At 37.0% G+C, this 19,357-nt stretch overlaps 1 protein-coding gene across 2 annotated transcripts in view; it reads left to right on the plus strand.

The window, feature by feature from the left end:
* The window catches only part of MTRR (5-methyltetrahydrofolate-homocysteine methyltransferase reductase), a 31,882-nt gene extending 16,291 nt beyond the window's left edge, over positions 1-15,591 (plus strand). Inside the window, exons 7-16 of one of the 2 annotated variants that reach the window (XM_050892475.1) lie at positions 721-843; positions 1,506-1,659; positions 5,385-5,473; positions 7,144-7,324; positions 9,109-9,151; positions 9,604-9,790; positions 11,533-11,651; positions 13,778-13,870; positions 13,957-14,136; positions 15,074-15,591. In XM_050892475.1, coding sequence (XP_050748432.1) covers positions 721-843; positions 1,506-1,659; positions 5,385-5,473; positions 7,144-7,324; positions 9,109-9,151; positions 9,604-9,790; positions 11,533-11,651; positions 13,778-13,870; positions 13,957-14,136; positions 15,074-15,218 — 1,314 coding nt within the window. In that variant the 3' untranslated portion in view covers positions 15,219-15,591. The remainder of the gene's footprint in view (positions 1-720; positions 844-1,505; positions 1,660-5,384; positions 5,474-7,143; positions 7,325-9,108; positions 9,152-9,603; positions 9,791-11,532; positions 11,652-13,777; positions 13,871-13,956; positions 14,137-15,073) is intronic. The other variant, XM_050892476.1, reaches the window with a different exon arrangement.
* The last annotated feature ends 3,766 nt before the right edge of the window (positions 15,592-19,357 follow it).

The following is a 19,357-nucleotide window of genomic DNA, read 5'->3' on the forward strand; positions in this document are numbered from 1 at the left end:
CATTTTTGTCTGTATTGATCTCAGATTAAGCTTGCTGACAATAATGATGGAGAAACGAGGGCTGTAGTCTGGTCTTCAAGTGACAGCCTTTGAAAAAGGTGGTCTGGAATTATTCTTGGTGCCCATTAACAAGTCTTGGGGCACACCTGTGTAGAAATGTTGTGGCGTAACATGATGCTGTTTTGTAGTGTGGAGTTTGCTGATTAGCTCTAAATTTAACTAGTTTTTAAAATTCCTCTTATAAATTGCCTGTGATAATAACCTCATCTGCACCCCAAAGTCTTAATCTGTAAATCTGCAATGATGTTTTTAAATAGCTTCTGTTCTTAGTTCTTATGTCTGTTCTGTACACCTAGTTATCCTTTAATTAAGCAGGAGTTTTTTGGGTTTTAACATAAATGCCATTCTCTAATTGGCTGTTTTCAAGGCAGCTCTTGAAAAAGGAAACAGCTAGCTGCATTTGATAGTAGTTTAGGCCCATTAGACTGTTCAAGCCTACTGACTTTTTATAGTTGAATGTATGCCTTTTACTGCTTGGATGTGATTTTTAAAAATGTAGAGCAAAACACTCTATGTATATAGAAGATTCATGTTTTTCCTCATTGTTTTGAATTGTTTTCTAAGATTGTTTCAAAAAAAAATTGTACCAACACTAATTCCAGTATGTCATAGTAAGCTGTCATGCATTTTTAGTGTAAGTTTTCGTGTCCTCTTTTTCAGAATCCTCATCTGTCCTCACTGATTTCAGAGGGAACAACCTTTGAAGTGCCAGTTACAAAAGCAGTTCAGCTCACTAGAGAAGATGCAATAAAAACTGCATTGCTCTTAGAACTTGATATTGCAGTAAGTTAGTGATGAATTTTTCTTTAGTGGGTTAAAATAAAGGGTAAAATGCATGTGTGTTATGTATAATACATAACTGGGGGGGAAATTATTTATTTGACTGATTAAAAAGAAAAAAATAATTCCCTATACAACAGGATTTGAGCTCAGGCTGATCCATTTTGTGAATGCAAAGCTTGATTTGTTCACTGAAAGGTATGACTCCATGGAAGTCGAAACAGAAATAAAGTGTCAAATTAATTTCTTTGTTGTTCCATGGATATTGTATTGACTGAAATACCTTTTTGAAGGGAATTTGCAGTGGAGAAGGGAATATTGAAAATGAATAAGCTTTCAGTTTGTAAGTATACAAGTCAGGAAATATTCAGAAACTGTATAGTAAATTATGACTATTCCTTGTGGTGGGTAATCTAGTAATGATTTGACTAGTATGATCAAGTGATAAGGAAGATTTTTCTGATTAGTAAGGTTAAACCTGAAAAGAAAACATGAGTATTTAGTTTCTGATGTGATCCAAACAGTGAAGTGCTAGTACAGGCTAAAAGAACATATGACTTTATGTGACTGCGATAGTAGGAAGATTGCTGCTGTTAGGAATGGGGATGCTGTTGGCCTTGGTTTATGATACAACTGAATAGAAATGATCTCATATTTTAAAACAGGATACAGTCTTTGACTACCAACCTGGAGATGCCTTCTGTGTAATATGTCCCAACAATGTCAATGAGGTGGAAGAACTTCTTCAAATCTTGGGACTGTCTGAAAAAGGAGAGTACTTCGTTTGTGTAAAGGTTAAGCATGGCACTAAAAAGAAAGGTACAGTGTGATGCACTGGTGATGAACAAATACTCCTTTCTCTGTTGGTAGTAGTTGGTATGCATACTTTTGAACGGTTTTGTCTTTAGTATTGGGACACAGCTGTCATTTCATGGAGGCATGTTGGAAGTCACAGAGATGTATTAAAAAAGAGAGGATGTATAGAATGCTACTGCTGGTTTTACTATAGATGAGTTAGCTTCTGACTGGGAACTTGAGCCTGGCATTGGCGTTCATCCATCTCATTCTTCCTCTGTGCTCCTTCATGTTTATGGAGATGAGTCTTTAATCACATAACCTAACAATCCCCCACTTGAAAGTAAAATCTCTCCTTGCACAGCACTTCGCATCAATCTGTTTTACATCCTAAGAGGGCTGCACTCCTGAAGCAGAAGACTTAGGGGCTTGTAGGTCTATGTGGATGTGTTCTGCTGAGTCTTATGATCCCACGCCTCAGAAGGAGTAGCTGCAAGTTCAGGGTATGCTCATGTACTGCCAGCTGGACCTGTGAGAATTACTCTTCTCTTGCCTTTCAGTTGGTGTCTTAATGGTGCTGCTGAGTTGTGCCTGTAGTTGTGCAGAATGGGGAAGGGCTCTTTGTTGTTCCAGTCTATGGGTAAATCAGTTCCCATGGCAAGATTCCCTGCATCATTGAGGGCAACATAAGTTGTCCCTTAAGTATGAGATGTAAATGGGCCCCTGTTCTTGGACTTGGTGATTAACTCACTTGTTAATGAGGTGAGTTTACATGACAGGCTATGTTGTAACATATCATATGGGATGTCCAGGCCCAACTGGTCCCCATCCTTGACCCCCACTCCAGTAACTAACCTCTGCTGGGAGGGGGTCACCAGTTAGATTTGGTGCAGAGCCAGTATCAGTTACAGCCTGGTCCCTGCACTGGGGATGAGCCCTGTGTCTGCAGGGCTGGTCTGGCTGTTATCCAGCCCCACTGTGCTGAACCCCCTCCCTCTGCGCCCCCCGTCTTGGGGAACCTCCATTGTCCTTGTTCCTCTGGGACAGACCCCCTCCAAACACACCTGCTTCTTCCCCCCCCCCGCCCCCCCCAAAAAAAAAGAAAAAAGAAAAGGTCCCAAGAGGGTCCCAGCTTTGTAACAATCTCCCTTTGGATCAGGGCTGGTCCTGAGCACCCTCAGGCTCAAGGCAGTGTCACCCCATCCAGGGCCCAACAACCGTGCACAGGCAAGCAGCAAGAGATTGGGTGGTGGTGGGGGATTTCACAGGTATGCCACTTCTACTGTTTACACTACTTACAGATTTTGCAGAATAAAGCACATTTACAAAGGAAGCGATTAAAAGGGAAGGGTATAGCAAAGGAGGAGGTAATGGAGGGCCAAAAGCATCAGATCTTCATAGGAACGTGGGCTTGAAATTTTGTCCCTCATGAAGGCTAGTAGGTTTTTCTGTGCAAATCAGAGCCCTGCTACCTGGCTGCATAAAATTTGAATCTCTCTCTGTGAGTTAAAGACAATGTCAACAGCATGTTCAAAGTGAAGGTGTCCTTGAATAGGCACAGAGGGATATTCTCTCCTTCCTGCCTACAGTAGTTCCCTCTCTTCTGCTATACTGATGTTTCAGGAAGGACATAAAGCTGCCCTAACAGGGCACTTCGAGTTCATCAGTGTCAGAGCACTTTCCATGTAGAACAGAGCCTGTATAGCCAAATGAGCATAGCTTAGCCCCTTGATTGTTCTTGTATACAAAAAAACCCTGTCCTTGCAAGGCAAAGTTGGTAAAATAATTGAGTGAAACTTGGAATATCAGTGCTTTCATCCTATGTGTAAATAATCCAGGTTTTTGCATGTCTGGCTACCTAATGTAGCACTAATCAGGGAAAAAAGGTGAAATTATGTGTTATTTATGCAACATTTTGTCATATCTTGTGTGTAAAATGGCATGCCTGTTTGTGAATCTTAATGAATGATAATGGAAAGGAAGCTCATAGCACTGGGTTGCAGCACAGAGAATCAAAGTTCTTGGTTCTGCTCTTGAGTCTTCTGGGTGACTCAGAGCAAATCACGCTGGCTTTTTACACTGGCCCTGGATACTTGGCCAGGACCTAGCAAGTTGCTGCTGATTCACTGATCTTCAGTCATGGCTTGTACACTGACTTCCATCCACTGCAGTTATGAAGTTAAATGGTTTAGGATCAAACCCAAATTCATTTCTTTGGAGCTGTGCTGGTGAGCAGAGACTCATTAAGTTACTGTAACTTCGTTACTTGTTGCCAATCTGTATCGAAGAATTCAGCTCTATAATGGAGCTTTGCAATTCCTAGCAACGTTCCAGAATTGCTTTCCTTTTGAGATGGTTGTCTCTTAACTGCATTCAAGTTTCTGAGGAATTTGTAATAGTTACTACAAACTATTATGGTTGTGGTTTTACTGAATGAAGAGAGCTGAAAAACCTGGGAGAAGAGATGAGCATGAACAGCAGGCTGTGCCTCTGCTACATTTTTAAGATTTACCAGGAATTCCACTGAATTTTGTTCACAACCTCTCTTTGTTCAGTCTATGAATTCTTTGATGAGGTAGATGAGATCAATTGAGAGGACAAAACAGAAATTATTTGCAGTCTGGTACAAAGTCTATTGTTGAAACACTGGATTTCTGTAGTTGTTTTTTTATTGTATGTACAACCATCCTAGGAAGAGGATTAAGTACTTCTTGTAACATGCTGTCAGCATGTCCAAGAAAAGGAAGTTTATATAAATGTGAAAATGGATGTTTCTTTCCTGCATTATATTTATGCCAGTCCTCTTCTAAAAGTAAATTCTGTTCTTTGTAGCAAGAGTTCAGTCAAGTAATACTGATACGAAGAGGTAATTTAGCAAGTTATATAGGTATATCCTTGGAGCGAAAATTCTGTAGTATTAAAGGGCTCTTGAACATGGAAAAAAAGCATAGTAAGAATCGGTAGCTAGATGTCAAAGCCAAGAAACATTGTCAAGAGAAATCTTAATATGCAAGTTGGGTCTGTAAGGAAATAATTTGGGACCTGCAGAGCTTATTAATTAAGGTGTTTTGTCACATAAATGCTCTTCTATTGCTTTTTGGGTTAACTTAGAACAGCCGCTTTAGCATGACATGACATGAGGCTGATAAGCCTGGCTGCACCCTGACTCCATGAAGGGATAGATGGGATGTCAGTGTACCTTGTTCCCAGAAATTGAACCTGTAAGTAGTACAGGAGGGATTGTTTGCTTGTACAGAAACCCCTTGGATCTGCTGGGCCTCAGAAGCTCCAGTTTGGCACTGGCTGCATACACCTTTGGTTAGATCATTAGAAAACTTCAGCGTGTTCCAATTTTCAGGAGTGCTTGCTGATAGAGGGGAAAAAACATGGATGTTCCTTTCCCTGGTAAGCATTCCTGTGAATTTCTTCAAGGTGGAAAGTGACAACAAAGCCTTGAGTGGTTTAGAAATGAAATTTATTTGAACACTCATGTATTATAGCCCTCTTTTTGTTTCCTGCTTTCCTGTTAAGTTTTGACTTTTAATTGGAAAATTGTCATTGATACTTCATTGGAAAACTGTCTTGCTGTTTTAGTTTATAATTTCCACTAACCAGCTGGGGCTCAAACATACAGAATTTAATGCAGTTTAGCTCTTTTGTATTTCTTGAAGGAACAAGCACTCTGTGATGCCATTTTTGGATGTTAATGGATGCACGTTTTGTTTTGTTTTTTTCTCCCACTGAACTAGGAGCAGCTCATCCACAACACATCCCTGAAAGAAGCACTTTGAAATTCATTCTAACCTGGTGTCTGGAAATAAGATCAGTTCCCAAAAAGGTGTTTATGTGTTTGTTCTTTTAAAGAGAAATCCTTAGTAATTCTGTGCTGTATGGGCTCTTACAGATCTGTACTTGCTTCGCGTGTAGTTACCAAGTTTCTTGGTGAATAAGGATTGTCAGTTTGTATGCTGCTGTTTGTACTTTATTCTGAGAAATTTCACTTCTGGTACTTTATCTGGCAAACTATGAGATACTGAAATCTCTATTTCTGTTCTGCAGTACCTTGATTCATAACTATTCTGGAAGTAAAGAGAAAAGTATTAGATATTTGGTGCCAGATAACTGGAAGGCTGACTGAACCTGGCCCCGTAGGCATTTTAGAGAAATCGTTCTTTCTAATCAGAGGGAGCCATATGTGTCAAGTTTTGTCACTGAAAATATGCATGTCGCTCTATGCAAACATACCATAATGTCTTTTAAATTATTTTAAAATTTTTCTTTAGCATTTCAGTAACCTGGCAGAATTCGAAGAAAGATTTTTGCTTGTATAGTATTTGTTCTCACAACATGTGAATATTATTTTCCGTTCATTCTGTGCCTGCAAAAAGCTGGAAGCTTGCAACTGGAAATGCATGTGTGTTTCTGGTATTGTCAAAATACATTTTAAAGATAACTTTGTATGAAGGATGAAGCTAAGCAGTTGTATTGGTTGGGTCTCTGAGGGAAATCAGTTTTTGGAAGGACCTTTTCACTCAATTTAGTGGATTTCACAGCACAAGAGAAGAGAATCTTCCAATTGTTTCAACCTTTTCAAAACTGCATTTAACAATTTTGAACATTTGTCTCAACAATAAGAGTAGGCAGAGAGTGCTGGCTGGGGAATATCGCCCAAGCCAGTTTTTATAACCTATCTACTTTATTACCTGTTCAGTGTAGAATGTGCTTTATGTAACTCTGTATTCAAAACTATTGTCTGGAAGCTCAGTGTTTGAGCACACTCAAATTACTTTCCAAGTATTCTGTTGTGTAGAATATGTCATCTGATTGCACTTGGTGTTTTGGATCACTTTTCTTTTATGCACTGTGTCTATTTCCACCTTGGTTTTGGAAAAAACCTTGTAACTATTTACATCTGATTTTTACTTTATCTTAGAATGCTCAATTTAATTTTCCCTTAAGAAAAGCTTGCAGTACCATTATCCATTATGTAGGCATAAAGTATGGAATAAAACACCACAGCGATGTTTACATGACTCATTAAATACCATACTTTATTTACAGTAATACCTATTCTAAGACTTTTTATTATTCCTTTCCTGGCTTCTGTAACTTAGCAAATGGTGTTTTGTCTTGAATAAATTTGTGTTATGGAGCTGTTTACTTAACAGAAGTGCAAACACATAAATAAGAAAGCCTTTCATAAATTTGGGATTTTTCAGGGAATGGGTTGTGCCTATTTGTCTCTCCCCCACTCAGCCTAAGTAGGATTTTCTGACCTGCTAGCTTGTCCCAGACATTAGAGGAGCAGCCAAAAAAAAAAAAAAAAAAGGAAAATGTAAATTTTTCATAGTAGGTGAAAGTGTGTATTGGGAAATAAATTGTATTATCCATTAACCTGTCAGGTGACTGCTTCCTGTCCCCAGGCAACCCAAGTTTTTCCTAGTTTTGTGACCATTTTCACAAATGGACAAGTTTTTTTACCCTTCACTCTTCTTTTCTTCCCCACAGGCATTTTTGCGAGCTCTTGTAGAATGTACCAGTGATGCAGGAGAAAAACGGAGGCTTCAAGAGCTTTGCAGCAGACAAGGAGCCTCTGATTACACACGCTTTATTAGAGATTCTAATGTTTGCTTGCTGGATTTACTTCATGCTTTTCCAAGCTGCAAGCCTTCACTTAACCTGTTAATTGGTAAGTGACTGATTTAATTAGATTTGGTTTCTGAAAATGCATCAGACTAAATGTTCAGTTTCCCAAGAAAGGGGAATAAATGTTCAGTTAACTGTTTTAGAAATATTATAGTATCCACAGTGATCAAACTAAAACTATTGTTGGGGAAGAAAGCTCTGTTCTCCAGTTTGTAGTCTTTGGCCTTCATTCTGCAAACACTTCGATATATACCTGTGCTTCAATTGACTCTGGATTGCTCCTGTGCATAAAAAATAAGCATAAGGTGTTTGCAGGATTAGGGTCTTTAAGAAACAGTTCATCAACTGCTTACAGTTAAAAAAGACATGGTTTTACAACTCTTGATTTCCCTGCCTACATGTTCTTTTCTTGCACTTTTACGTGTTAAAATGGAAAGCTTTTCCCTGTATATTTGTATTTATGTAATGTCCAACACACTGACTGAGTTCCTTATATAAAACATTGAAGAAATGAGACTCCAACTGTAATCATCTCAAATACATCTGAAAATACTGGCAGTTATTTTCCAGATTAAAAAACAGAATTTCTTAACATGTTTCATTATATGAAACAAAAAAATTGCTTTTTATGTTCTTGCAATCGTCTTCTCTATGCCTACCCCAAATCTCTCCTTAGTACACTGTGGGGATTTAAAAAAATAAATACAAGCTCTGCTCCGCTTTATACAAATACATGAATTTTCACAGTGAAAGCAAAAACACTTAGCTTTTCAAAGGTGGTGTGAAACGTGCTGTAGCAATTGAACTGAATAAAAGGAAATTTTGAAAGGTTTTTTAAATGTGTTTCCCCAGGGAAGTAATGTGCTGAGTGAGCTTACCGTCTTCTTTAAGTGATTTGACTGAACCTTAACTCTGACTTGCAACTATCTTATGTAGCAGAGCATCTGTAAAATATGTCAGGGTGTCGATGTACTGGTTGGAACATCTGCAAAAGGGTGGTACGTGTGGAAAAACAACTAAAAAGCAGTTAAACTGTTTGTTACCCTGTTACTCCACTGTATGTTTTCTGGCATTTGCTATGCCCACTTTTTCTGGTATTACTCGCTTATTGTCACCATTCCCCACCACATTGTTCACTTAGCGATACGTCTGTCTCCTTCTAATATGCCCTTCTCCTCAGCCAAAATGTGCAGTCAGCATGCAAGTCATTCTTTTGAAGGCACCAGTGAGTTTCACCTTTTCTGTATGTGTACATACATACGTAGATATAAATGTGTGTGTGTGAAATATATAGTGAGTTTCTCATTTTAAAAATGCCCAGTAAACTCCTGTCTCTGTTGTTCTTTTTTTAGCTGTGATTTCAAAAATTTGCATAGGTACTCATAGTTGTTTGAACTGGCACATCTGCTTCTAGGAAACTTTCAATCAAGCAATTCCTATTCTGAGAGCTTTTGAGCTCTTAGATGAAAGGTGGGGAAAATTAAATTTCAAGCTTCACCTTGTCCACTAGCTGCTGGCATCTCTTCTGTGCACCTTACAGTTGTTTTTAATTGACCAAGAACCCCATAAATTAACTGTTGTGGCCTCATTTTATAGGATCTCTAACAGATGTTCCACAGTCTAAAAAACATTCAAAATAGAGTTCAAGTCTTAATAGCTTATTTCTGAACCACAAACACTGAATGTTAATAGAGTAAAATTACAGTTAAATTATAATATGCTTGTAATCTGTTGTAGTGTAAACACACATTATATGATATTTTCATTTTCATTGGAGTGAATCAAATAATAAGTGATGCTTTTTTTTTTTTTTTTTAAATTTTTCAGAACATCTTCCTAAATTACAAGCGAGATCCTATTCAGTGTCAAGGTAATGAAATATTCAAATTTTATCTCCTTGGTAATTTAGGTATGCTTTTTTCTCAAATGTGTGTGTGTATGTTATAATCTAAAGAAGAAAGAGAGGAATGAAGGATAAAACCTGAGGAAAAAGTGATTGTGTCCCTGTTGCAAAAAACCACAGGGTTTGACTATTTCAAACAACGTTGTTTTGAGTGTCTGGCAAGACTTTGGTAGAGTTCTCAAGAACAAGCTTACACACGTGTGAAGCTGGTAGGAATTTGGATTCCCTTCTATAGGCACTGGCCTCTGAGTCCAACCTTAAGACATTTTCTAACTATATATAAATATCACACAGTTAGCTGAACACTGAGAATCTTGATTCGATTGAGGTGGTTTGGGCTGCAAATGGACTTGCTGTAAGATTGTACAGCTATTTCTTAGGGTTTGGGGTTTTTTTTTTTTATACTTTTGTCTTTGCAGTTCAAACTTATATCAGCCAGGAAAACTGTGTTTTGTATTTAATATTGTGGAGTTCCCTGCCTGTCCCGCTAGACCAGTCTCACGGAAAGGAGTATGTACAGGGTGGCTTGCTGAGTTAGTTGCACCTCTACTGCACCCCAATAAAAACACTCTGGATACAAAAGGAGGAAGGTCTTCATCTGAAAAGGTATGAATATTAGATCTAAACTCCTTAACCGTTAAATTTATGCATGTTTGAAACAACTGCAGGTTTCTTCTTTCACTGCTCTGATGTAATGCAGGTGTTTTGGCAGTATACACCTTCTACTATATAATTAATATGAAAAAAGAACTACTACCAGTCTAATCTATATTTGATTAAGAAAAATGGAAACAGGCGTAGAATTTGGTTACAAGAAAACTGTGCCAATAATTCAAGGTGTTGGTCTGGCAAAATGGAAGGAAAACCCATACAACTTATCTTCATTTTTTAAAACTAACTTAAAAGACAAACTGATTAATATGTGCATCGTGTATCTTAGTCCAGTATTCACATCTGCTCTTTATTTAAAATATAATTGATTTGCAGTATATTAAAGATCAAACATTAAAAAGAGGTGGAGTTAAAAAGAAAAAAAAAGATTACAAAACGAGTCTGAATAAAGTTCAGAACTATTTGCATCTGCTGTGCAAGCCAGAATTCAGCATAGATAAATGTGCAGCAATACATGTAGATTGCAGAAATACATGGAATACCAATACAAAACAGATGAGTGTGATCTTATACAAAAATATCTTAGATTAATTGAAGAGACTTTACAGTATAAATGTGTTTACCATTTGCAGTATTTTTAAAGGAATGACCAGTTTGGAATCATTAATAGGGAAAATAGCCTCCTAACTCAAGCGTGGTTTGAAGTAGTAAGTATAACAGAAATACAAATATTGCCCCTCACCAGCGAGAATTATACTATTTTTTTATCATCATGAAACTAGAAAAATAATCCTGTTTAACATTGTAGTATCTGTAGTGAATTAAATGATAAGAAATGAGTAGTGCTAAATCACTCAGGTTTACAGAACAGAGTTTAAATAACTTGGTCTAGTACTTCACTCCTTCCTTAAACTTGAAAGTAAATTCAAATCCTTTCATAATTAATATGCAAAATAAATCGGATGTTTGCTTATGACTTTAATGGATGAAGCTCTGCTACGGCTGCTGCTGAGTCTTGAATAACCTTTTAAAGGATTAAAAATAGTCATCTCATTTTCTATACATTGTTAGCTATGCCTCAGAGAATAGTTGTGGAGCTCCTATGAAAATTATATTTAGACTTCCTTTCAGACACAGATCTGAAGATGAGAATTAGAGTTTATCGGTGGAATGATATAAACCATTTTCGAACATCTTTGAGCAGTTATGTGCCTCCCCTCACCCATATGCATTTTTGGAGATCATGAAAAACTTTTATGAGAATTAAGAAAGCAAGCTCAGTATCAGCAGGCTTCAATTCGCTATAAACAAATCCTCACCTCCACTGGATGGAGGTGTCCACAATGTAAAAACAGGTTGAGTTGTCTATAATAGCAATAAACTAGCTTTACTTCCCTTTGAGTACCAACACCAAACTTTCCATGAATTCTCTAACAGTATTGCCCAAATATATGGTCCACAGTCAACTCTCATATTCAGAAACTCATGTTTGTGTGGTTTTCCCTAGTTTTCCTCCAGACGGATTAATAGGTTTGTAAATATGGTGCGTTTTTTTTCAGAAACTCATGTGAAATTTTATTCTAAATGTCTGTGTGGCATTAAACTCTGAAACTCAGGATTTGGAAAGGTTTGTGGACACATACGCTATGTAAATATCCTGAAGGTTCTAAAAATTTCATGGTATTTTCACTGCTTAAGAATATTCTTCAATTGTATTCTATCTAATTTCATTTTAGATATCTATTTTTGCTCGTCCAAACAATACTTTCCACTTACCTGCAGACCCATCTGTCCCGTTCATGATGGTTGGTCCAGGAACAGGAATTTCACCATTTATTGGTTTCCTACAACATAGGTATGTACCAAGTTGTTACCTGGAAAGCAGCCTTTTTATGTTGAAGAAAATACAGCCTCAGGTTTTGAGTACAAATGCATTTAATCTTTTTTCATTTTTTTTTTTTTCCTTCTTTGTAACAGTGTGTCATGGTTTAATCCCAGCCAACAACTAAGCACGACACAGCCGCTTGCTCACTCCCCTCACCCAGTGGGATGGGGGAGAGAATCGAAAAAAAAAAACCCGCCTCGTGGGTTGAGATAAAGACAGTTTAATAGGACAGAAAGGAAGGAAAATAATGATAATAATAATATGACAATAATAAAACTAAAAGAATTGGACTATACAAAACAAGTGATGCACAATGCAATTGCTCACCACTTGCCGACCGATGCCCAGTTAGTTCCCGAGCAGCGATCCGCCCCTCCTGGCCAACTCCCCCCAGTTTATACACTGGACATGATGTCACATGGTATGGAATATCCCTTTGGCCAGTTTGAGTCAGCTGTCCCAGCTGTGTCCCCTCCTAACTTGCTGGCTGGGCATGAGAAGCTGAAAAATCCTTGACTTAATATAAACACTACTTAACAACAACTAAAAGCATCAGTGTGTTATCAATATTATTCTCATACTAAATCCAAAACATAACGCTATACCAGCTACTAGGAAGAAAATTAACCCTATCTCAGCCGAAACCAGGACACAGTGGTATGCTGATTAGAAACAGTCTTATTAATTTTAAACAAGCAGTCCTTACGTATTTATTTGTTTTTCAAATAAGTAAAACTTACACTTTCATCTGACTGTATTTAATATCTGTAGCGGTTATATGAGGAATTGGGTGAATTGCAGAAACAGTAATAAGAAATTAAATCCTTTATCTGTGTGTTGCTAGTGGAAGTCCTGTAAGAGGTTGGTAGTTTTTAGAATTAGTGTTGATTGGCTTAAGTTTGATATTCAAAATCCTTTTCCTTCAGAAGTGGCGTCTATATTAAAAGCCTTGACATGATGTCAAGTTTTCTCCCACATTCCCTTATTTCTGTGTGTTTACACATTTTGATGTTTTAAGATGATGAGCTTGACACCTGAACCCTCAACTGGGCAGTAGTCTTGGGTTTTGTGGGTTTGTATTTGAGGGAAGGTAGATCCCTTTTTTCCCCCCTAACTCCGGCAGCGTAATTTTGCAAAGCAAAGAGATGCTTGTTGAAAAAGTGACAGATACCACATCACCAAGAATGTGTAAAAACATGATCATTCGGGGGAAACGAGGAACAGGAAGAGTGGAATATTTGGGTGGGAATGTTTGCAAGTCTTATAGGTAACCAACACATATAATTCCTACGTGACTCATTAGTTCCAGCAAGATAATGGATTTTCTTGCATCCTGTAACAATTATTTTTCAACCATTTTATTTGAGAGAAAAGTGAAATTTTGACATGACGTTTCTCACTCTGTGCTTCCGCTTTAACGAAAACATTATGTACAATCCTTACTCCTTAATTTTAACTCCCAAATATACCTTTATCTCTCTGAAGTATTTTGCATTTTATTTTAAAGGATTCCTAGCGTTTTGTAAGCATTTGATCAATGATAAATGAAATCTCTCTCTCAAAATGTAACTAGAAAGTTGCAGCTAAAACCCCTCTAAAGTAATACCTTCAGCATTATTTCAAGAAAATGCAATAACTCTTCTGATGATGTGGTAGTAAATAGATTGTTATTCATAAAGTCTAGCAGGTTTCTACAGCTAAATGGAAAGCATGCTAAAACTGCTTTGTGCTGAATTTTCCCAGGTGTTTTTACAGGGCTTCCAATGAAGGATAAAGGGTAGTGATCACCTTATTCAGCAGTCAGGATTGTTTTGTGAGATGTTTGGAAGCATCAGTCTTGACTATTCCAATATGAACTGTGGCAAAAAAAAAACCCTTTGAAGTTGATTGATTTTGAGCTGGGCCAAAAGTGAGCAGTCAAGAAAATCAAATAAGGAGGGTTTGACTGTGACTTACCTTAAGTAGTTTCACATTTCTGCCAATCCAGAGGTTTATTAAAGCACTGCTTTAAATGAGAATTAGGTTATAGATGTTTTAGGTTCTGCACTTGATAAAACAGGATTGGATTTTTTTTTTTCTTTTTTTGGTCTGTTTAGGCAAAAGCTCAGAGAAGAACATACAGACTGGGAATTTGGAGAGACATGGCTGTTTTTTGGTTGTCGGCATCAGGATCGAGACTATTTGTTCAAGCAAGTTCACTATTTAGCATTAATTTTGTATTCATGAGGGAATGCTTATCTCTGAGCCATTACTAACAGTTTTTATTGCCTTTCAGAGATGAGCTCAGATGCTTTCTTGAAAATGGCACTTTAACTCATCTTAAGGTTTGTTTCTCAAGAGACTCTTCAACTGCAGAAGTAGCCCCGCCTAAATATGTGCAAGATGTCATTAGGCTTTATGCTAAGGAAGTTGCCAGAGTCCTGCTGAAAGAGAGAGGTTACTTCTATATTTGTGGGTGAGTAGAGTGGAGACGGACTGTCTCAGAAAGAGAACAGAGTTAGCAGAAGTTTGAGGCTTTAGAAAGGCTTAGAGCTGTCTGAAAGAAAGGACCAACATGATGCTGAAAGAGCCTTCCTGGAATGCTAGAATTTCATCACTACGTCCATTTTTTCCAATATAGTCTTGAAAGTGTGGCTTGTAACCACACAGTTCCACTGGTTGCTTTAGTCACTATTTCTTTTTCTTTTTTAGTATTCAATTAAGCTATAGGGGGTTTCAAGCTAATAGATTTCTCTTGAGAAAATGAGGTATTTGAATACATGTGATGATAAACTGCACAGCTGTGAGATAGCAGCAGTCTTCTGCTGTGTTTCAGGCTTGGGTGGGCCAGAATGCTAAAGCTCCAGTGGGAAGTTTTATCTGTGGATGCTAACTTACCTGGAGGTTTGAGATTTTTAGGAAGTTTGATAAATGGACAAACTGTTTGAATATAGAACCCAATGTCGATATGTTCTCCTGCAGGAATAAATGTCAGCTATTTGTGTTAAAAATAGCATTATTAATAAGTAGAGGGGTTTGTTTGTGTTTTTTTTAATACTGGAACCATATGGTGATATAATAATAAAAAATACTTCAGCAGGTCCAGTTCTCCCTAAAAGAAAACAATTATTCTGTGACAATTCAACTAGGGTTCCAAGGTTTTTTTCTTATAAATTACAGCGTGCTGAAAACTTTTTAATCTTTGATTGAAAGAAACCCTTGATACTGTCAATGCTCAGCTACGTGAAGACTCAGTGAGAATCTTGCCATACAATAGACAAGCTATATTTTTGTTTGGGTTTTTTTTTAATGCCTCTTTTCCAATATTATCCTGCCTCTGAAGCTATTGATAAAAGGAAAAATATACTATTATGCATTTTCTTCCTCTCTGTTTTTTTTTTTTTTTTTTTCAGAGATAAGAAGCACATGGCTGATGGTGTAAGTGATGCTGTAGTGGACATTTTAAGCATGGAAATGGAAGCTGACAAATTGGAAGCAATGAAAACCCTGGCTATGCTTCGAGAAGCAAAACGATATTTGCAGGATGTTTGGACCTAAATATTTCGCTTTTCCTATGCCTTTGTAACACAAAAGATTTTGTTTCAAACATGTGCTTTTGACTAAAAGTTATTGTCAAAAGTGCTGTCTGTAGTCACCCAAATCTTAACTTTCTCTATTGACCTTTCAAGCAGGAATATGAAACCTTTTAAATTACAACAAACCAGGCTGCCTTTTGAAGTGTATAGTTTTTTAACGATGTTACATAGTGGACTGTCTCAGTGCCTTATTTTCTCATTTTAAGATTGGTTTAATGTAGAAAGTAAAAACTTCTGCGCTGGTACAAGTATAATTGTATGTTTACATTACATCATGTATTTTTTCCTATAATGTATACATAAAGGAGCTACAGAGTAAATACATTACACACTGATCTATGCACCATCAAAATACGTTGCTGACTTGCCAAGATTTATTTGAACACTTCCTAGATACTTCCTGAGACTGTTTATATTTTTTCAGCTTGCATAATGACATTAACTGCCAAAAGGAATGAATGTTCAGTGTTGCACAGAAAGGTTACTGCAGAATTTCAACTGCAAAGTTTTCTTTAAATACTTAGCTTTTTCATGCCATCATTACATCATATCTCAAAGTTTTGCCACACTCCATGCTAATCCTTATTCGACTTTCCTGCATAATTCTTTTGAAATTATTTTCATTCCTGTCTCTAAAATGTTTGTGGTTTAGTTTATGAGCAAACTCACCAGTTGGGTTGAATTTGGTTGCTGGAGAAATATTGCTTAGCAAATACTTTCTCAGATTACTAAACTAATTTTTTTAAGTTGAAGACATAGTAAAATATGGTGATTTGAAAACAATTGCCCTTACATATGACAATGCACTGCAAAAATCAAGTTGTTGAAAGCAAATTGTTGAAGTATCTGGTCTTCTTTCTAACAAGGGCCATTAGGAGTGCAAATAGGTGGAAGGGTAAAAGTGTAAGTCATTCATGCTTCTCTTCAGATCCCTTCTCTCTTCCCTCTGCTTTTTCTAACTTCTAAACATCCATGTTGTCTTCTTGGTTCCTTGTCATACTTAGGTCTTTAAAGATAAACACAATGTATGAGAGAATATTTTAGGCAAATAATTGTTTATTTCCTGGGGAGAATTCTTGTTTTGTTTTGCCTTACGCATAATCAAAACCACATCACTTATTCCAAGTCTTATGGTTGTCTAGTGATTATTAGTTAATTGGTAGGTAAATCAAGAAAAAAAAATGGAAAAAATAGGATGTTCAGTTAGAATAAAATCATGTGTTTAAAGAAGAAACGTTCTAGTGAAGTGCCTGGAATTAAGGTTTTTGATATAACCTGCGTAATGATTATTTAAATATCCTTGGAAGAGATCAACTAAAATTTTGTGCAGAAATTCTTCAGCAGAGCAGTTATATCAGTCACTGTCAAGTAATCTCTACAAAAAAAGCTCCATAGGGAGAGACAGCTTACAGTAATTGCAAACAGTGCATTTTTTGATCTTTGGCACATAAGAAGGAAAGAAGTGCTTCTTTTTGAAAAGTACTCCAATTTTAGACTTTAATGGAAATTACTAAGGTGATATAAACATCGACATTTTGCATCAGCCAATCATCTTTGCATGTTTTTAAAAATTACTAATAAAAGAAAAAGCTACCAGTATTGCAATAGTAAAGATAAATCATTAACTACCTTCTGTTAACTGGAGTTTGTTTGGAAGTAGCACTTATTATATCATATGTGTTCTCAGATAGGATATATAATTTTCATTGCCACTTGGAAGTTCTTGGAGATTACAGAGAAAACAATGTTTTTTCTGACTGCAAGTTGCAGCTTTTCCCAGATCTCTTACAGGTATTCATTTTTGTGTTACTTACATGTCGCAATACAGAAGTTGCGATGACCGTTTTAGTAATACTACAGGTAATAGCATAGCACCTTTTGGGTTATTAACAGTTGAGTGTCCTTTTCTGATTGTGTGTGTTGCATTTGACAGGGTCTGATATACAACTGGTATCCATGCATCTCCCCTCTCCTGTTACCAATTCTCTACAAAACTGAAACACTTGGATTATTTAGTAATGTAGTGGTAAATCCATAGTGAAGCACATGAGCTTTATTATGATCTCTTAGAATAACAAAAAATAGTTGCAGCTTACTCTTGAATTTATAACTGCATGATGCGAAGCCCAAAGTTCAAACAAACGAAAATAACCCCAACAAACACCACCATGTGTTACCTGAAGGAAGTATTTTTGCATTCACATTCAGTGATATTGAACGAGCAGGAAAGGCAGGGAGGAAAGTACTTCTGAGATACAGGAATCATGGAGATGGAGAAGGCTTGCAGTAGGAACTGTATGTTTTTCTTAATTAAATTGTGTCTCTGTATAATTGGATAGTGCTGATTTATGACTCCTCCTCAGTGTGTCTTTTAGAAAAGCATGCAGGGTAGATTTTACTATATCTCCTAAAGCTAAGCAGGGGATTTTTTTTAACATCTTTTAGTTTTCTTTTATTAGAGAAATACCATGTATGTGCTTTTCCTTGTAATTCCAGAGTTGGTTACAGAATTCCTTTGTCGTTTAAAAGAAATAGTGAAGGTTGTGTGCTGTTTCTTATATTTGAGAGGCTTACAGTCTTTATGCTGGTAAAAAGGACTGGTTGTTACGCTAAAGCTGTTGTTCGAGAGAAGCATTAATGGTGAAGCATTCCTTATGGCCTGTTTTCTCATCAGTTTTTGAATGTTATTCTGAGTTTGTGAAATAGGGTTGGTGTTACTGTATCTCTTTTAATCTACAGTTTCAAAAGAGGGTTTACTTTTCAATTACTAAACTCATGCCAAATTTTTTCAGTTTGTTGTTTCTAAATTCAAGCTGACTTTACTGCGTCTGGAAGCAGAAGTAGTATTTCCATGTTTCTTGCACCTCTATTTCCTCTCCCTTTCCTTCCTCCTTCTCTCCCAGCTTTTCAGAAAATCTAGAATATTGGTAGAAATAGGATGAATACACCTTTTAGCAGTCTCTGAAGATACTGAGCGTCTTGAGAAGTTTCTTCTGAAAAATGACAAGGCCAGATGAGAGAAAAGGCAAAATCACAGAACATGACTTGTGTGTCCATTTAAGGATTGAACTTAGCTACTGAATGGCACCTTAGGTGTTGAATGGCACAGGGATGGGGGGGTGGGGGGGAGGTTATTGGAAGTAAAAGTCAAAGTCAATTAAGTCTCCAAATAAAATAAGTTTGTGGAATAAGGCAGGGGCTGTGTTGCAAACCATAGAGTTTGTAGGCAATTTGAAAATATGGAAATAGCTTTTTCGTTCTTTCACCATTCCAAGTTATCAGCAACCATGATTTGGAGATGAATCCGACAGCATTTTACCCAAAATGAAACGTTTTGTTCTGAGGAAACTTAGATCACTGAGCTGAAACATTTTGAGGGGTTCTCCAAACATTGGTTTATTTGGTAAAATTGACTTGGCCTCCGTAAATACTGTTGTTCTGCCCAACTTTGTGAGTAGAATAGGAAAAGACTTTAAAACAAACAAATAAACAAACAAAAAAAGAAAACACAAAAAAAACCCCTTGGCTGATTAACTTTGCTTTTTACCTCAAAGGAACAGGGCAACATCAAGTTGCGTGCTGTGCTTGTCGAACCTGTTTCACACATAAGCCTCATCCTATTTTTGATCGCTCCTGGGGAATGTGTAGTGTGTTGCTGTCTGCTTGTTTCCTTTGGAAGTTAAGCCCCAAGGCCTTAAGTTTTTGGCTTAACTGCATTCCAGTTTTCCTTTAGAACTAGAAATGGGGAAAGAATATTAACTTAAGAGAAAATTAGTCTAGTAAGTCTTACCAATAGTGTAATTAGCAATCATGCTCATAACTCTCTTCCTTTCTGTCTTTGGTACTTCTGTTAGTTTATCTGAGCACTTGTCAGCTATGTACACGATCCTAACAGCTATTACTCTGCACTGCTCTTAGATAAACTTACCTTCATTTTATACAAAGGGAAACCCAGGCAGGGAAAGGCTACTGAATTGCCCAAAGTAAAGAAGGAAATGAACAGAGACTTGAGCTGCTGTTTGTCCAAGTGCCATGCTACTTTTTAGCTCATAGATCCATCTTTCTCACACGTTTCCTCAATAATTGCACTATCTGATACCA

The sequence above is a fragment of the Gymnogyps californianus genome, chromosome 2 (genome assembly GCF_018139145.2).
Source record: "Gymnogyps californianus isolate 813 chromosome 2, ASM1813914v2, whole genome shotgun sequence".
In the NCBI taxonomy this organism is placed as follows: Eukaryota; Metazoa; Chordata; class Aves; order Accipitriformes; family Cathartidae; genus Gymnogyps; species Gymnogyps californianus.